Raw genomic sequence first — 18,784 nt, 5'->3', positions numbered from 1 at the left:
ACGTGGCCGCCTCTGCAGGGGCCCGGGTGCCCAGAGGCTGGGGCCTCAACGAGGGCCTAAAGGGGGCCAGGTTCGCAGGGGACCCCGAGAACAGGCGAGTCCCCAGGGGAAGAGGAGCTGTCGCAGTCAGGAAAGAAAGACAGAGCCCCCGCCTGCGCATAATAAAGCCTTTGCAGAAACACACACACACACACACACACACACACACACACGAGAAAGCATGGCCCATTCACAAGGAAACAAGCAGTGTGATGAAACGGTCCCAGGGAATGTGCATGGCTGGAACTGTTAGTCAACTACATTGCTAAGTCCGTGGCCTTGACAGTGTTCGGTGGGCTAAAGGAAATCAGGAGATTGTTGTCTGAACTAAGTGAAGGCACACATATTACAAAAAGGAACCAAACAGAAAACCTGGACCTGCAAAGGGGGATCACTGAAATGAAAAACCCACCAGAAGGGCTCACCTGCAGCTTGGAGCCGTCAGAGAACTCGAGAATCAGGTCATCTAAAGATAAAACAACTGAAATCATTCAGTGTGAGGAGCAGAAAGAAAATAGTACTAAAGGACGCGGTCCAGGGGGCCTGAGGGGCGCCCCCAGGCCTGCCAGTGCGCGCAGCGCAGGAGCCCCGGGAGGGGGTGAAAGGGGGAAAGGGGAGAGAAAGTACCTGCAGAAATCCTGCTGAGGACTTCCCAAAGCTGACAGGGCCCCTGGCGTCTCAGTCGGTGAGGGCTGCTGTGTCGCATCCCGCGGGGCGTGGCCTGTGGACCGCACGAATGACTCCCTGGTCCCCCTCTGAGCCTCTCCTGGGTCCCCGTCGCACGAGGGCTGCAGACGGCGCCCGAGCCAGCAGCCACATGGACGCCACACGCCTGGGGACTGTGTAATTCGGGGCTTCTGGCCACGAAGCCACCACCTTATTGCCGGGAGGGAGGTCAGAGGTTAGAGGTCGTCAGCCTGTCCCCACAGTAGCGGCCACTACACGGGAGGCCGCCATCGGAAGAGGAGCGTGGGTCCGAGCCGGCCCTGGTGGGCTGAGTGCTGAGCCCTGGCTCTGGAAGCAGGCGCCCTCACCAGACCCCCACACCCCGGGTGGAGCTGCCGGTGAGCGAGGATGGGGCAGAGGCATCAAAGGCCCACGGCGGCCCATTCGGAACCCGAGACGCTCACCCAAAGGCAGAGGCTGCAGGCCCCGGCCACATGGCCACAGCCCGGTGAGCAGCGCGGGTGGGTGTGGGGGAGGCTTCCCACAAATGGGGAGATACGATCCAGTAAAAAATCTGGTTTCTAGGCTAAGGAGAAATTGCAAACCAAATTAATAGGAAAGTGACAAGATGGGGGGAAATGTTTGCAATGTGTTGACTGTAGAGCATAACGGAATGCTGAGCGGAACTCTCCTGTTGTCCCAAAACTGGTGCCAAGGGCCAAGGAGGCCCAGAACACCCTCAACTGCCGCCACTGGAGGCGAGAGATATCCCTCAGGCTGTGCGAGGAGGTGCCTGGTTGACTTTGCCTCCCCAACCAGCCAGAACTCAAGGCTGGGAAGGAGAAAGGCCTGCCCAGGGAGATGTGGCCGGGTAGGGCGGGCGTCTGCAGCTCCTCGGACTCAGGCAGGTGCGCCTGCGGCACGCAGTACGCGTCTCAGGACCGCTGCACACCCAGCAGCCTACGTTGGCTTGCTGACCGCCACCACCCAGGGACAGGAGGTGCGGCCTCGGGGTCATCTCGCTCTCCCTTCCCGTCCCGGGTCCGGAGAGGCAGGCCTCACCTCCGTCCTCGTAGATGCTACTGGAGTTTTATCCTCAGTCTCACCGTGTTTGGGGGAACGGAACTCTCTCCTCTGGAGCACTGGGGCTGGCGTGGCACCAACGTCCAGGCAGTCGGAGCCTGGCCCAGTCCACGCCGACAAGGTGACATACAGATGTTCCTTGCCTCGCAGACACTCCCACCCATTCAGAGGGCACCAAATCCACTTCACACCCGGTTCCGGAATGGACACAGATACAACCTCACAGGTCCCAACAAGGCTGCCAATATCTGCTCATGTTAAATAATTTTACAATATAAAGTGACCTACTGGGGAGGTACATTTAGAAGTCTTGAAACTAAGAGGCAACCCAATAACGAACCCCAAGATGGAAGATCAAGTATTTGGAATGTTAGGACTGAAAGCACACCAGTATTAGGAAGTTAGCAATAATCTCTTTAAACTGGTTTTGAAAATACCTTTTATTTTTTTAAACCTTCAAGGATAAGAACAGCTACATTTGGGTCACTTTCTGCGTCAGTCAGGTTTTGGATGGTTAGAAACTGCTGCTAAGCCTAAGAGAAGGCTTGATTCTGGAAACTGTAACTTTTAAAACAATTTCAACGTGAAAAAATATTTTTAGGAACAAATTTTGGTTCACATGAACACACACTGATAAACTAGCATCCAAAGTGGCCACAGTGTTCAGGAAGAAAAGCATATGCTTGCCATCCTTCGAAACAAGATCTGTTGGATCTCCCGCTATCATGTGAGTTAACAAACCCATTTTATGCTTACATTTTTTTGTTCTTGAATATCAATTTTGAATTTACATAATTATGCTTTGACTCCTCATAGCTTCTCATTCTACGGAACTGATTTGCATTGACAATAAACTGTAAATAAGTTAAATAAATGTGTGAAATAAAAAAAAGACCATGAATTTATTGTCTCATGGTTTTGGAGACGAGAAGTCCAAAATCAAGCCTTGACAGGCCATGCTTTCTTTTCCCCTCCTTCGTTTGAGAAGTTGTGGGTTTGCAGAACAATCACACATAAAATGCAGATTCTCATACACCGCCCCACAACCACTCCTTCCACTGGCATGGAACATTTGCTACGTTTGATGACAGCACATTTTTATAATTGTACTACTGATTAAAGTCCAGGGTTTAACTTAAGCTCCACTGTGTAGTGTAGTTACAGGGATTTAAAAAAATGTTTATTGTTACCGTATAACATCTAACATATCTCCTTTTAGTAATATTCAGATATATAATCAGTGTGTGAATTTCATTCACAATGTTTTGCTGCCATCACTGCCATCCATCACCAAAACATTTCCATCATCCCAAATGGGAACTATGCGCATTTTACGCCGTTAACTTCCTATTCCCTATTCCTACCCGGTACCCCGGTAACCTGTATTCTAGATTCTGACTCTGAGTTTGCTTATTTCAATAATAATACACTATTTATCCTTTTGTTCATGGCTTATTTCGTTCAACATACTGTCTTCAAGGTTGTTGCATTAATCAGAACTTTGTTCCTTTTTACAGCTGGAAAATATTCCATTGTATGTATAGACCACATTTTATTTATCCTTTCATCGGTAGATGGACACTTGGGTTGCTTCCATCCTTTGGCAGTTGTGAATAATGCCATTATGAATATTGGTGTATAAATATCTGTTCAAGGCCCTGCTTTCAATCTTTTTTTTTTTTTTTTTTTTTTGGTCTACACCTAGTAGTGGGATTGCAGGTCATAAGGTAATTCTATATTTAGCTTCCTGAAGAACCAACCAACTGACTTCCATAGAGGCTGCACCATTTTACGTTGCCACCAGCAATGAAGGAGTGTTCCTATTTCTCTGCATCCTCTCCATCTATTTGTTTTGGTGGCCATTCTAGCAGGTGTGAAATGGTACCTTCATCATGGTTTGATTGGCATTTCCTTGATGACTAATGATGTTGAGCATCTTTTCATGTGCTTTTGACCATTTCTATATCTTCTTTGCAGAGATGTCTGTTCTTTTCCCATTTTCAAATTGGGCTGTTTGTCTTTGTTGTTAAATTGAGGAACTGCTTTATATATTCTGGATATTAATCCTTTTTTGAAAATATATTTTCTCCCATTGCATAGATTGCCTTTTACTTTCATGTAAAGTCCTCTGAGGAACAAAAATTTGACATGTTGATGAGGTCCTATTTATCTACATTTTCTTTTGCTGTTTGTGCATTGGGTGTAAAGTTTAAGAAACCATTGCTTAACATAAAGTCCTGAAGATGCTTCCGTATATTTTCTTCTAGAAGTTTGATAGTTCGGACTCTTATATTTAGGTCTTTGATCCATTAGGGCTGATTTTTGTATAAGTTATTAGTTAGGAGTTCTCTCTCTCTAAGCTTTTTTTTTTACAAATCCAGTTTTCCCAGCACTATTTGTTGAAGAAACTATTCTTCCCCCAATTGAATGGTCTGCCCTCTTGTCAAAAATCAGTTGCCTGTGAATGTGAGGGTTGGTTTTTGATCTCTCAATTAAATTTCATTGGCCTATCTGACTGTCCTTGTGCCAGTACCATGCTGGTTTTTTTAATGCTTTTTAAATTCAATTTTATTGACATATATTCCCACAGTATACAATCCACCCAAAGTGTACAACTGAGGGCTCGCAGTGCCATCACATAGCCCATCAGCACACTCAGGTTTTATCATCGCATGGCTCTGCATTCCTCACCATGATCATCTTTAGAACATCGTATCACTCCAGAAAAAGAAATAAAGAAAAAAACTCATACATCCCATACCCTTTAGCCCTCCCTTTCATTGACCTCAAATATTGCAATCTATCCATTTTTTTACCCCTTAACCCCCCTAATAATTTAATTAATTTTTTCCTTATTTTTTACTCATCTGTCCATACCCTGGATAAAGGAAGCATCAGCCACAAGGTTTTTCACAACCACATGGTCACACTATAAAATCTCTATAGTTAACAGTCGTCTTCAAGAGTCAAGGCTATTGGAACACAGTTCAACGGTACTCCCTCCAGCCACTCCAATACACCATAAACTAAAAAGGGATATCTATATAATGCGTAAGAATACACTCCAGGAAAACGTTTCACTTCTGTTTGAAATCTCTCAGCCACTAAAACTTTGTCTCATTTCTCAGTGTCTAATAATCCCTGAAATATCTAATCATTTTCTTTTCCCCAGTGCACAGTTACCCTGGTAAAAGGCCATCGGTCTCCTTGGGGAAGGCTTGGAGGAAGATTAATAGTATAAATTTGTGGCAGTGTAACAGGGTTCTCCCCCAAAGGGACCTGGTCTCCCCCTCATTCAAGGGGCTCTGGGTCAGTAAACTGTCTCAAGTCTGGAAATTGATTAAGGAGCCATGACTCTGTGTTTCTGTAATCCTAGTGAGACTTCTGTTCACTTGACCTAGAACCCTTTTGTTTATACAGCTCAAACAAGAATTTAGTAGACTGCTCTTCTATTGTATTTCTAGGTACCCCTTGAACTACTAGCCAACACCACAAATCTCTGCATGTCATATAATTTTGACTCCTGCTTTGAGTCTGCTGTCTATTATAATAGCCACGTCTACCCTGTCTTTGGTGATTAAGTGCTGCCACCTGGCTTCTGCCAACTCGGGATCCCATCATCCCTATTGTGTTTAAGGATTCCAACTCAGTGACAGCAGTTCCTATAGTAATATCTGACCTACAGAGAAGTGCAACTACAGAGCTCTTCAGGGATGATGGTGCTAGTCTCACAAATTTATTTCTCACTGTTCTGGTAAAAGGTGCATCCTCCAGACATTCCTAGGGTACGTGGGCAGGTCTCCCATGATAAATAAACACTCCAATTTCTTGAAGCCTCTGGATCCTCCTCATCTACCTTATACCAGGGCAGTTCTGGCATTTCAACCTCAGGTGTCGGCCACCTTTTGATCCTTGTTTCAGCCAACCATTCAAACTGTTAATGCCTTTTCTAACCTCTCAAGCTCTAACACTGAATGGGTGGGTCATGAAAAAGAATTAGAAATATCTTCCAAGCCATTTGCTTCAGGGCATTCATTTTCAATTTCATCTGATGAGACAGGATTAATATTTCCAGGGTTAATCCCTTCAGGAGGAGGTTGGGTGGCCAACTCCTCAGGCAGGCTGGAGGTGGGGTGGTTATGTTCTCAGGGCAGACTATTACAGGGTTATCTAGAGAAGACTCAACCCAATCTAGGGTTTCAACATCTCCACAGCCATCTTTATCCATCCATATGTCCCCATCCCATTTTTCAGGGCCCCACTCCTTTCCAATCAATGCCTTCACTTTAACGGCAGACAACATGTAAGGCTGAAATTTCAGTTTATGTTGTAAATTTGCTACCCTAACAATGAGACTCTGAGTCTGATGTTCAGGGATCTCAAGTCTGTGGCTACAGGGAATAAGATTTTCCTCAGGGCGCTCAGGGAAACTTTTACATTTGTCATAAGGCACATAACTTCTCATTTGAAGCCTTCAGCTCATCCCCTTCCCTCATCAATGTATACAGTATATCTAAGAACAACCAGCCAACATCTCTGTATTTCCTAATTCCATAAAACTCCATAAAGTTGTGAAAAACCTTTACGGAGCAAAAGCGAACAGTTAGTGAGTAGTTAGCAGAATTGAATGGTGATATTTTGACTATCTCTTTTGCCAGTTCACCCCATGGATTGGCAGTGCGCACATTCACGAATGAGTGTGCAACCTCACGAATGACGTGCACCTTCATGAATGAGCGTGCAACTTCACAAATGAGTGTGCACCTTCATGAATGAGTATGCAACTTCATGAATGACGTGCACCTTCACGAATGAGTGTGCACCTTCACGAATGAGTGTGCACCTTCACAAATGATATTCACCTTCACGAATGAGTGTGCACCTATGGCTCGGTGCATAAATATTTATGGTTGTTATGTCTTCTTCTTGAATTGTTCCTTTTATTAATACATAGTGTCCTTCTTTGTCTCTTTTAACTGTTTTACATTTGAAGTCTAATTTGTTGGATATTAGTATAGCTACTCCTGCTCTTTTCTTATTTTTATTTGCATGGAATATCTTTTCCCAACCCTTCACTTTCAACCTATGTTTATTCTTGGGTCTAAGATGTGTTTCCTATAGACAGCATATAGATGGGTCCTGTTTTTCAATCTATTCTGCCAGTCTATGTCTTTTGATTGGTAGTTTAATCCATTGACATTTAGTGTTTTTACTATACAGGCAATACTTTCTCCTACCATTTTGCCTTTTGGATTTTATATGTCATATCTCATTTTTCTTCTTTTTACCTTTACTGATAGTCTTCATATCTATACTCTTCTCCACAACTCTCTCTCTTATCGTTTATCTGTTTCTAGTGCTCCCTTTAGTATTTCTTGCAGAGCCAGTCTCTTGGTCACACATTTTCTCAGTGATTTTTTGTCTGAAAATGATTTAATTTCCCTCTCATTTTTGAAGGACAATTTTGCTGGATATACAATTCTTGGTTGGCAGTTTTTCTCATTTAGTATCTTAAATATATCATCCCACTGTCTTCTCGCCTCCACGGTTTCTGCTGAGAAATCTATGCATAGTCTTATTGGGTTTCCCTCATATGTGATGGATTGTTTTTCTCTTGCTGCTTTCAAGACACTCTTTCTCTTTGACCCCTGACATTCTTATTAGTAAGTGCCTTGGAGTACGTCTATTTGGATCTATTCTCTTTGGGGTTCCCTGCACTTCTTGGATCTGTAATTTTTTATTAGTCTTTCATAAGAGTTGGGAAATTTTCAGTGATAATTTCCTCCATTAGTTTTTCTCCTCCTTTTCCCTTATCTTCACCTTCTGGGACACCCACAACACGTATATTCGTGCACTTCATGTTGTCATTCAATTCCCTGAGTCCCTGCTCCTATTTTTCTATTCTTTTCCCTATATTTTCTTTTGCTTGTTGGATTTCAGATGTCCCATCCTCCAGTTCACTAATCTTATCTTCTGCCTCTTGAAATTGGACATTGTAGGTTTCCATTTTTTTCTTCATCTCTTCTACTGTGCCTTTTATTCCCATAAGTTCTGTGATTTGTTTTTTCAGAGCTTTGATTTCTTCTTTTTGTTCATTCCTTGTCTTCTTTATATCTTCCCTCAATTCACTGATTTGATTTTTTATGAGGTTTTCCATGTCTGTCTGAACATTCTGAATTAATTGTTTCAACTTCTGTATCTCATTTGAATTGCTGATGTGTTACTTTGACTGGGCCATTTCTTCAATTTTCCTAGTGTGATTTGTTATTTTTTGCTGGTGCCTGGGCATTTAATTACCTTCATTAGTTCATTCTGGAGATTGTTATCACTTTTTTTTTTTTTTTACCTAGGATTTTCTTGCTTGTTGACTTTTGTTATTTATCTGTTTTTTGACATTCAGTTCAGCTTATTCTGGACCTCTAGCTCAGGTTTTGTTTACTAGATCAGAATTTTTCAGTTCTTGTTTTTTTTTTGTATCTTGTCCTGCCTGTATGGTGCCCTTCCCCCACTCCTTAGGAGGGTCTACTCAGGTAACAGAGACCCCAGTCAGATTTTCCCAGACCAAACTGGTCTCCTTTCATGGGGAAAGAGTCACCTGTGTCAGTTTTCCCTGAGGGTGAGGCCCAGCAGACTAAAAAGTTTTCCTATGTAGCCTTTGGACTCTGCGTTTTTCCTACCCTACCCAGTGGTGCTTTTCTGCCTGCAGGTCCCACCAGCATAAGGTGATGCAGTACCTTTAACTTCAAGAGACTCTCCCTGCTGGGGCGTGGTGGAGACAGAGGAGAGGTTGTAGTCTGGCTTTACTCGCTTCCCTTTTCCAGACCCTGGGGTCTGAATTCCTTGAGGGAGGGATTCCACCTGAGCTGGGCCCCACCCCTATCCTGGGGAAGGCACAGGCTCCAGACAAACACTCAAACAAGCTTAATTCTTCCCAGGCCTGGGGCAGTGGAGCCCAAGAAGCCCTGCCGCTGTATCCAAAGGGTAACCAATCCATAGAAACACAGCCACAAAAGAGAAAAAGAAAAATCCTTTTCAGAGCAGATTGGGTTTGCCAATCAAGAGCTTAAGTTGGTATGTTGCTCTGTGTATTTCCAGGTCCTCTGTGCCCCCTCCTTTCCTGCAGGGCCCAGAGCTTTTCAGATCCAAAAAAAAACCTGTTTTTTTATTTCTTTTTCCTTTCTTTGTCAGCCCTGCCCTCTCTGTGCCAGGGCAAAAACCAGCGACCTCCGCTTTTGCTCAAGGTTCAACTGAGCTGGGGCCTATTTTTAGTAGTCAGAATTTGTTCATTATTTCCACAATTGGTGTTTGGTTGTGCTCAGCCCCTGCTGTTGCTAAAGCCTCTTTTCTTTCCCCTCTGGGAAGCAGCCTGTAGGGGAGGGGTGCTGGCCACTGCAGTTTGGGGGACTCACGGTTCTGGGGGGCTCACAGCCGGTCCAGCTGGTCCAGACTGGGGTACACTGTGTGTCCAGTCACTGACGTGGCCCCAGCAGTTGTTCTATCCTGTTTCTGGTTATTTATTAGCTTCTCTGGAGGACAAACTAAATCCCACACCTTGCTAAGCCACCATCTTGACTCTAATTTTGCATAATTTTTAATGTGCTGATAGAATCAATTCGCAACTCTTCTGTTGAGGAGTTTTGCATCTATACTCATTAAGAGATTGGTCTGTACTTTTCTTGTAATATCTTTGTCTGGCTTTGGTATTAGGGTGATGTTGGTTTCATAGAATGAGCTGGGTAGCTTTCTCTCCTCTTCAATTTTTTTGAAGAGTTTGAGCAGGATTGGTACTAATTCTTTCTTGAATGCTTGGTGGAATTCACATGAAGCCATCTGGTCCTGGACTCTTCTTTTTTGGGGAGCTTCTTGATGACTGATTCAATCTCTTTACTTGTGATTGGTTGATCGAAGTCATCTATTTCTTCTCAAGTCAGTGTTGGATGTTTATGCTTTTCTAGGAAGTTGTCCATTTCATTCACATTGACTACCTTATCAGCATATAGTTGCTCATAGTATCCTCTCAGTACCTCATTTATTTCTGCAGAGTCAGTAGTTATGTCCCCCCTCACATTTCTGATTTTATTTATTTATTTGCATCCTCTCTCTTTTTTTTCGGTTGGCCTAGCTAAGAGACCATTAATTTTATTGATTTCCTCAAAGAACCAAATTCTGGCTTTGTTGATTTTCTCTGTTGTTTTCATTTCTCAATTTCATTTATTTCAGTTCTAATCTTAATTATTTCTTTTCTTGTTTGCTTTGGGGCCAGGTTGGACAGGTAATTCCTTAACTTTTTCTCTTTCTTCTTTTTACTGTAAGGGCAGTACTTTCTTCTACTGTTTTGTTTTTGGATTTTATATGTAATATCTAATTTTTCCCTCTTTTTATCTTTATTGATAGTCTTCATTTCTACACTCTTCTCCAGACATCTCTTTCCTCCCTTTTCCTATTTACCTGTAGTGCTCTCTTTAGTATTTATTGCATTGCTGGTCTCTTAGTCACAAATTCTCTCAGGGATTTTTTTGTCTGAAAATATTTTAATCTCCTCCTCATTTATGAAGGACAGTTTTGCTGGATATAGAATTCTTGGTTGGCAGTTTTTCTCTTTTAGAATCATAAAAGTATCATACCATTGCCTTCTCATCTCCATGGTTTCTGCTGAGAAATCCACACGTAGTCCTACAGGGCTTCCCTTGGATGTGATGGATTGCTTCCTCTTGCTGCTTTCAAAATTCTCTCTTTGTCTTTGACATTTGACAATTTGATGAGTAAGTGTCTTGGAGTACGTCTATTTGGATCTGTTCTGTTTGGGGTATGTTGCATTTCTTGGATCTGTAATTTTATGTCTTCCATAAGAAGGGAAATTTTCAGTAATAATTCCCCCAGTAATCTTTCTCCTCCTTTCCCCTTTATTTCTCCTTCTGGGACATCAACACATATATTCATGCACCTCATGCTGTCCTTCAATTCCCTGAGACCCTGCACATATTTTTCCATTCTTTTCCCTATAGTTTCTTTTGTGTGTCAGATTTCAGATGATCAGTCCTCTAGTTCACTAATCCTTTCTTCTGCCTCTTCAAATCTATTGTTGTAGGTTTCCATTGTCTTTTTCATCTCTTCTATTTTGCCTTTCATTCCCATAAGTTCTGTGATTTGTTTTTTCAAACTTTCAAGCTCTTCTTTTTGTTCTCCAAATGTCTTCTTTATATCGTCCCTTAACTTGTTGATTTGATTTTTGATGAGATTTTTCCATGTCTGTTTCAACATCCTGAATTAGTTGTTTCAACTCCTGTATCTCATTTGAAGTGTTTGTTCCTTTGATTGGACCATATCTTCGATTTTCCTACTATGACTCGTTATTTTTCCTGGCATCTAGGCATTTGATTTCCTTAATTAGTTTATTCTGGTGGTTGTTTTCACTCTTTTACCTATGATTTTCTTGCTGGGTGGCTTTGTTCTCTGTTTTTTGACATTCAGTTCAACTTATTCTAGACCTCTAGCACAGGTTCTGTCTAACTGATTAGAATTCTTTAGTTCTTGTTTTTCTGGATCTTGCCCTGCCTATATTGGAGACTTTTTTTTCCTTAGGAGGGTCTTCTCAGATATTATTGACCCCAGTCAGATTTTCCCAGATCAGACAGGCCCACATATCAGGAAGAAAGAGTCACCTGTATCAATTTCCCTGAGGGTGAGACCCAGCAGGTTGACAGACTTTCCTGTGAAGCCTCTAGACTCTGTGTTTTTCCTGCCCTGCCCAGCACGTGGTGCTTGTCTGCCCACAGCTTCCCACCAGAGTAAAGTGATGTGGTGCCTTTAGCTCAGCAGACTCTCCCTGCTGGGGACCTGGTTGAGACAGAGGCTGCAGTAGTAGGTGGGCTTAGATTGCTTTGGTTTTCCAGCCCCTGCAGACTGAGCTCCTTGAAGGAGGGTAGCCACTTGAGCTGGGCCCTCTCCCCCTTTTCTTGGGGAAGATACCCATTAGGGGATTGTCCCCATCCATCTGACTAGTTGTCTCTCAGACATGCCTTAATTCTACCCTTGCTTGGGACAGTGCTGAAGTCTAAAGATGCTCACAGTTCTATCTAATGAGCTGTAAAGTAAGAGAAAGGGTAGCCATTTCAGAGCCAGCTCCCAGCTCACCAGGTTTTCCAAACAAGAGATGGAATTGGTATACCGCTCTAATTGTCCCTAGACTCTATGTGCCCCTTTTCCTTGGGGTAAGCTTTTTTCCAGTATTTTGTGCTGTCCAACTCAAAAAGCCTCTGTTTTATTTTATTTCATTTTATTTTTTTCTGTCAGCCCCATCCCCTCCCTGCCAGGTTTCCTCCAGGTTTATCTGTGCTTGGGGCCTGTTTTCAGCCATCCAAATTTGTTAATTCTGCAATTGGAGATTGGTTGAGCTACCTTCTTTGCCCCTAGTCACTCACGTTTCTTTTTTCCCTCAGGGAACCAGCCTGCTGTGCCTGTGGGGGAGGGACACTGGCCTCCACAGCATGGGGGACTTGCAGTTCTGTGTGGGATTTCAGCTGTTCCACCCATTCCAGACTGGTGTGTCTGGTCACTGATGTCCCCCCAACATTGTTCCATACAATTTCTGGCTATTTACTAGCTGCTCTGGAGGACAAACTAAATTCCAAACTTCACTGTGCCTCCATCTTGCCCTTCCTCCCTCCAATATTTATCAGTTCCATGCTGTTTTGACTACTGTGGCTTTGCAATAAGTTTCACGATCATAAAGTGTGATTCTTTCATTTCATTCTTCTTTGTCAAGATGCCTTAAGGTATTTGGGGCCCCTTACTCTTTATATGCATTTCTGCAAATAATGTTGTTGGAATTTCTGCAAAGCTTTTCCATTTCTGCAAAGAATGTTGTTGGAATTTTGATTGAGGCTGTGTGGAATCTATAAATCACTTTGGATATGCTTGGGAACTTAACAATATTTAGTCTTCCAATCCATGAACATGGAACACCCTTCCATTTATGTAAGCAATGTTTTTAGTTTTCTGTGTACAAGTCCTTTACATCCTTCATTAGATTTATTCCTAAATATTTTGACTCTTTTAGTTGCTGTTGTAAATGGAATTTTTTCTTGCTATCTTCCTCTGATTGTTCACTGCTTGTGTACAGAAACACTGCTGATTTTGGGGTGTTGACCTGACACTTTGCTTAATTCACATATTAGTTCTAGGAGCTTTGTTGCGGACTTTTTCTGTACATAGAATCCTATCATCTGCAAATAGGGAAAGTTTCATTTCTTCCTTTCCAATTTAATGCCTATTACTTCTTCTTGCCTAAATGCTCTGGCAAGAACTTCCAGTACAATGTTGAATAACAGTGGTGACAGTGGGCATCTCTGCTGGTTTGAAAGGATGTATGTACCCTAGAAAAGCCATGTTTTAATCCCAATCCCATTTTGTAAAGGCAGCTGTTTCTTCTAATTCCTATTCAGTACTGTATGTATGAAACTGTAATTAGATCATCTCCCTGGAGATGTGACTCACTCAAGAGTGGTTGTCAAACTGGATTAGGTGGAGACGTGTCTCCACCCATTCCGGTGGGTCTTGATTAGTTTACTGGAATCCTATAAAAGAGGAAACATTTTAAAGAAAGCTAGAAATTCTAAGAGAGAAGAAGGACATAGCCACGAGAAGCAGAGTCTACCAGCTATCGACCTTTGGAGACAAAGAAGGAAAATGCCTCCCAGGGAGCTTCATGAAACATGAAGCATGGAGAGAAGCTAGCAGATGACCCCGTGTTTGCCATGTGCCTTTCCAGATGAGAGAGAAATCCTGACTGTGTTTGCCATGTGCTTTCTCACCTAAGAGAGAAACCCTGAACCTCATCGGTCTTCTTGAACCAAGATATCTTTCCCTGGATGCCTTAGATTGGACATTTCTATAGACTTGTTTTAATTGGGACATTTTCTTGGTCTTAGAACTGTAAACTAGCAATTTATTAAGTTCTCCTTTTTAAAAGCCATTCTATCTCTGGTATATTGCATTCCAGCAGCTAGCAAACCAGAACAGTCTCCTTGTCTTATTCCTGATCTTAGAGAGAAATCTTTCAGTCTTTCACCATTAAGTACCTTGTTAACTGTGGGCTTTTCAAATATGCCTTTTACCATGTTGAGGAAATTTTCTTCTATTCCTAGTGTGCTGAGTGTTTTCATCCTGAAAGGAGGGTTGGATTTTGTCAAATGCTTTCTCTGTATGGCTTGAGATGATCATGTGGTTCATTCATTAACATGATGTATTGCATTAATTGATTTTCTTATTTTGAACCACCCTTGCAAACTAGGGATAAATTCTGCTAGATCATGACGTATTTTTTTTTTTTAAAGTGCTATTGGATTTTGTTTGCTAATATTTTGTTGAGGATCTTTGCATCTATATTCATCAGATATATTGGTCTATAATTTTCTTTTCTTGTGTTTTTATCTGGCTTCTCTATGAGGGTGATGTTGGCCTCATAGAATGAATTGAGTGTTCCCTCCTGTTCTAGATTGCTAGCTGCCAGAATGCAATATACCAGAAATGGAAGGGTTTTAAAAAGGGAAATTTAATAAATTGCAAGTTAAAAGTTTTTAGGTAGGCGGGCCACAGTGGCTCAGCAGGCAAGAATGCTTGCCTGCCATGCTTGAGGACCCGGGTTCGATTCCTGGTGCCTGTCCATGTAAAAAAAAAAATTAAAAAAAAAAGTTTTTAGGCAGTGAAAATGTCCCAGTTAAAGCAAGTCTATAGAAATTCCAATCTAAAGCATCCAGGGAAAGATACCTTGGTTCAAGAAGGCCGATGAAGTTCAGGGTTTCTCTCTCGGCTGGAAGGGCACTTGGTAAACACAGTGTCATCTGTTAGCTTTCTCTTTAGCTGCCCAGGAGGCGTTTTCCTTCTTCATCTCCAAAGGTTGCTCACTGGTGGACCTTCTGCTTTGTGGTGCTGCAGCATTTTCTGCTCTCTGAGATTCTCATGGCTTTCTCTCTTGTCGTTCTCTAGCTTTTTCCAAAGTCCTGCTTCTTTTAAAGGATTCCAGCAAACCAATCAAGACCCACCTGGAATGGGTGGAGACACATCTCCACCTATCAAGTTTAATACCCATACTGATTGAGTCACATCTCCATGGAGATAAGCTAATTAAAGTTTACAACATACAGTACTGAATAGGGATTAAAGAAATTATTGCTCCCACAAGATTGATTAGGATTAAAATATGGCTTTTTCTAGGGTACATAAACATTTCAGGCTGGCACACCTGCTTTTTAATTTTCTGGAAGAGTTTAAGCAGAATAGTTTAGTCTTCTTGAAGTCTTTGGTAAAATTCCCTTGTGAAGCCATCTGGTCCTGAGCTTTCCTTGTTGGGAGGTTTCTGATGACATATTCAATCTCTATTAGTAATTGGTTTATTGAGATCTTCTATTTCTTCTTGAATCAGTGTACACAGTCTCTGTGTTTCTAAGAATTTGCCTATTTCATCTAGGTTATCTAGTTTATAGTCATACAGTTGCTCATAGTATCCACTTCATGCTGGTATGGAACTGTTGTGTGCCCCAGAAAAGCCATGTTCTTTAACCCTGATTCAGTATTGCTGAGTGGAATCTTTTGATTAAGTTGTTTGCATGGAGATATGACTCACCCAACTGTGGGTGGGACTTTTTAATTAGGTGGTTTCCATGGAGATGCATCTCCACCCATTCAAGGTGGGATTGCTTACTGGAATCCTTTAAGAGGGAACAATTTTGTAAAAACTCCAGAGCCCACACAGCCAGAGACCTTTGGAGATGCAGAAGGATGATATCCCTGGGGAAGTCCTTTGAGACTAGAAGCCTGAAGAGAAAGCTAGCAGACGCTGCCTTATGCCTTCCCTGCTGACGGAGGTGTTCCAGACCCGTCAGCCTTTCTTGAATCAAGGTATCTTTTTCTGGATGCCTTAGTGTGGACATTTTAATGGCCTTAGAACTGCAAACTTGTAACTTAGTAAATTCCCTTTTTAAAACCCATCCCATTTCTGGTATATTGCATTTTGGCAGCTTTAACAAATCAAAACACACTTATAGTCCTTTTTATTTCAGCAGGGTCAGTAGTTATGTCCCCCTTTTCATTTCTGATTTTTGTTATTTGTGTTCTCTCTCTTTTTTTCTTGGTCAGTCTAGCTCATAATTTGTCAACTTTATTGATCTTTTCCAAGGACCCACTTTTGGTTTTGTTGATTCTCTCTATTATTTTTTGTTTGTTTCCTATTTTATTTATCTCTGCTCAAATCTTTGCTGTTTTCTTCCTAACACTTGCTTTGTCTTTAGTTTGCTCTGGGAACCAGGGACCTGAATTCACTAATCAAAAACCATGACCAGTGATGGGCTGTGCCCAACCCTATTCTTGGAGAAGAGGATTTTTATGTCCCTTTCTTTCACCAGCAGCCAGGCAGGGGTTGGACCCCATGCAGATCCACCGCAAGCGTGGGGGACGAGTGCTGGCAGCCACCAGGCGGAGAGCGGTTTACTGCTCCATACCGCAGTTCAGCAGCCTCTCCCTCCTGCTCTTCCCTGGGTGCTGCAGTGCTCCTCTGGCCTCTGGAGTTTCCACGTAGTTGTTTCAGGCAGGTCCTGCCTGTTTAATCATTATTTTGGTGGAAAGAAAGAGTCCTGGAGTTCTATACTCCACTCTCTTCCCTTGATCTCTGCGGCATTTCAACTTTGTCATGCTTTCTTCTAGGGTCTGTACCATTCTGGGGCTGGTCTGCTGCAACCCTGGGGTTCCCTGACTTGCATCCCCGACTCCATCACAGGGTGACCAGCCTCATTAAGCATCTTCTTACTTCTGGCTTCTCTGATTTTTACTGACTGACTGTGTTCAGGGTTCCTTTTTCTATAAGGACTTAAGCCAAATTGGATTAAGGCCTGCCTGCTTCCACTTAGCCTCAGCTGAACAGATCTTCAAAGACCACCTTCACGAATGATGTGCACCTTCATGAATGAGCGTGCACCTTCACGAATGAGCGTGCACCTTCACGAATGATGTACACTTTCATGAATGAGCGTGCACCTTCACAAATGAGCGTGCACCTTCACGAATGACATGCACCTTCACGAATGACATGCACCTTCACGAATGACGTGCACCTTCATGAATGAGTGTGCACCTTCACGAATGAGCGTGCACCTTCACGAATGACGTGGACCTTCACAAATGAGCGTGCACCTTCACGAATGAGCGTGCACCTTCACGAATGATATGCACCTTCACGAATGAGCGTGCACCTTCACGAATGAGCGTGCACCTTCACGAATGAGCGTGCACTTTCACGAATGACGTGCATCTTCACGAATGAGTGTGCACCTTCACGAATGATATGCACCTTCACAAATGAGTGTGCACCTTCACGAATGAGTGTATACATTCACTAACGAAAACCTCACCAAAGGCCCTAGTTACATAAGATGGGGGATGAGGGTCTGAACACGTCTTTATGAGGGACACGATTCAATCCCCATCATATGAATCCACACTCCAAGGAGCTCAGTGAACTCCAAGCAGGTTAAACTCAAAGAAATCTACAACAAAACACATTTTAGTGAAATTGTCAAAATCCAAAGACAAAGAAAATCTGGAAAGCAGGAGGAGAGAAGCAGCTCATCATGTACAGGTCTCCTCAGCGAACGTAACAACAGGTACTATCTCATCAGAAACCACGCGGGCAGAAAGGCAGTAGGATAACATATTTAAAGTCTTCAAAGAAAAAAACACCTGCCAACCAAGATTTATATCTGGCAAAATTATCCCTCAAGAGTGAAGAAGAAATGAAGACATTTACTGATAAACAAAAACAAAAGCTAAAGGAATTCATTACCAGAAGACTCGTCCTAAAAGAAATGTTAAAGGAAGGCCTTCAGGTTAAAAAAAGCACACTAGACAGAGGCTAAAAGACATAAGAAGAAGCAAGAAACAGTGATAAGGGTAATTATGTAGGTGAATATAAAATCCTGTACTGTTGTACTTTGAGTTCATAATAGATTTTCCCCTATATGACTTAAAATGTTAACATGTAAAACAGTGATTGAAATCTATGTTAATGGCACACAATGTATAAAGACATGACATGAGATAATAATACTATGAAGAGTGGAGGGACAAAGATGTATAGGCATGGAACATTTTATACTACAGTATACGTAAACTAAATTGTTATACTTTAAAATATTAATTGTAATCACAAAGGTAACCACAAAGAAACTAAAAATATAGAGAGAAAAGGGAAGAATACAGGAATCAAAACAGTACACTACAAAAAAGTATACAAATGCAAAAAAGGCGATAATGGAGTGATTGAGGACAACAAAACTTAAAATACATACAGAAAACAAAAAGCTAAGAGCTGAAGTTAATCCTTCCCTATCAGTAATTACCTTAAATATAAATGGATTAAAGTCTCCTATCAAAAGGCAGAGATTGATATATTTGATTTTTTTTTAAGTGATCCATTTTCCTGTCTACAAAAGACTCACATGAGATACAAAGACACAAATAGGTTGAAAGTAAAAGGGTGGAAAAAAGACATTCCATGCATCATAAGTTAAGAATGTCTGTGTTTGTTTGTTATATATTTTTTAAATATTTAAAAATAAAAAAAAGACTTTCCATGCAACTAGTAAGTAATGCTCGGGTGGCTATGTTATTATCAGACAAATTAGACTTTAAGTCAAAAAACGTACAAGAGTCAAAGAAGGACATTTTGTATTTATAAATGATTCAATCCAGTGAGAAGGTATAAAAATTAAAAAATAAACAACCCTAAAAATAAAACCCTCAAATTTTTGAAGCAAAAATGAACAGAACTGAAAGAAGAAATAGATACTTCTGCAATAACAGTTGGAGACTTAAATAGGCCACTTTCGATAACCAACAGAACATCTAGACAGAAGATCAATAAGGAAATAAAGGACTTGAACACCACTATTAGTCAATCACACCTAATGGATATCTATAGAACATATATGACATATATAAAACC

At 41.9% G+C, this 18,784-nt stretch overlaps 1 protein-coding gene across 8 annotated transcripts in view; it reads right to left on the bottom strand.

Annotated features, from left to right (window-relative positions):
* The window catches only part of LOC143677424 (cilia- and flagella-associated protein 74-like), a 126,910-nt gene that overhangs the window by 96,458 nt on the left and 11,668 nt on the right, over window positions 1–18,784 (bottom strand). For 4 of the 8 annotated variants that reach the window (XR_013172603.1, XM_077153361.1, XM_077153362.1 and 1 more), the window contains exons 1-2: window positions 667–926; window positions 465–505 (exon numbers count right to left, since the gene is read on the bottom strand). The exons of 2 other annotated variants lie outside the window; for them this stretch is intronic. Coding sequence is in view for 5 of the 6 variants with exons in the window: in XM_077153361.1 (XP_077009476.1) it covers window positions 465–505; window positions 667–745 (120 nt within the window). In the remaining variant the exon portion in view is untranslated. Of the gene's footprint in view, window positions 1–464; window positions 506–666; window positions 928–18,784 lie in introns of those variants that run through there. 2 more of the 8 variants (XM_077153364.1, XM_077153367.1) reach the window with 1 other exon arrangement.

Source organism: Tamandua tetradactyla, chromosome 3 (genome assembly GCF_023851605.1).
Source record: "Tamandua tetradactyla isolate mTamTet1 chromosome 3, mTamTet1.pri, whole genome shotgun sequence".
NCBI lineage: Eukaryota > Metazoa > Chordata > Mammalia > Pilosa > Myrmecophagidae > Tamandua > Tamandua tetradactyla.
This window is presented reverse-complemented; position numbering and strand designations above follow the sequence as displayed.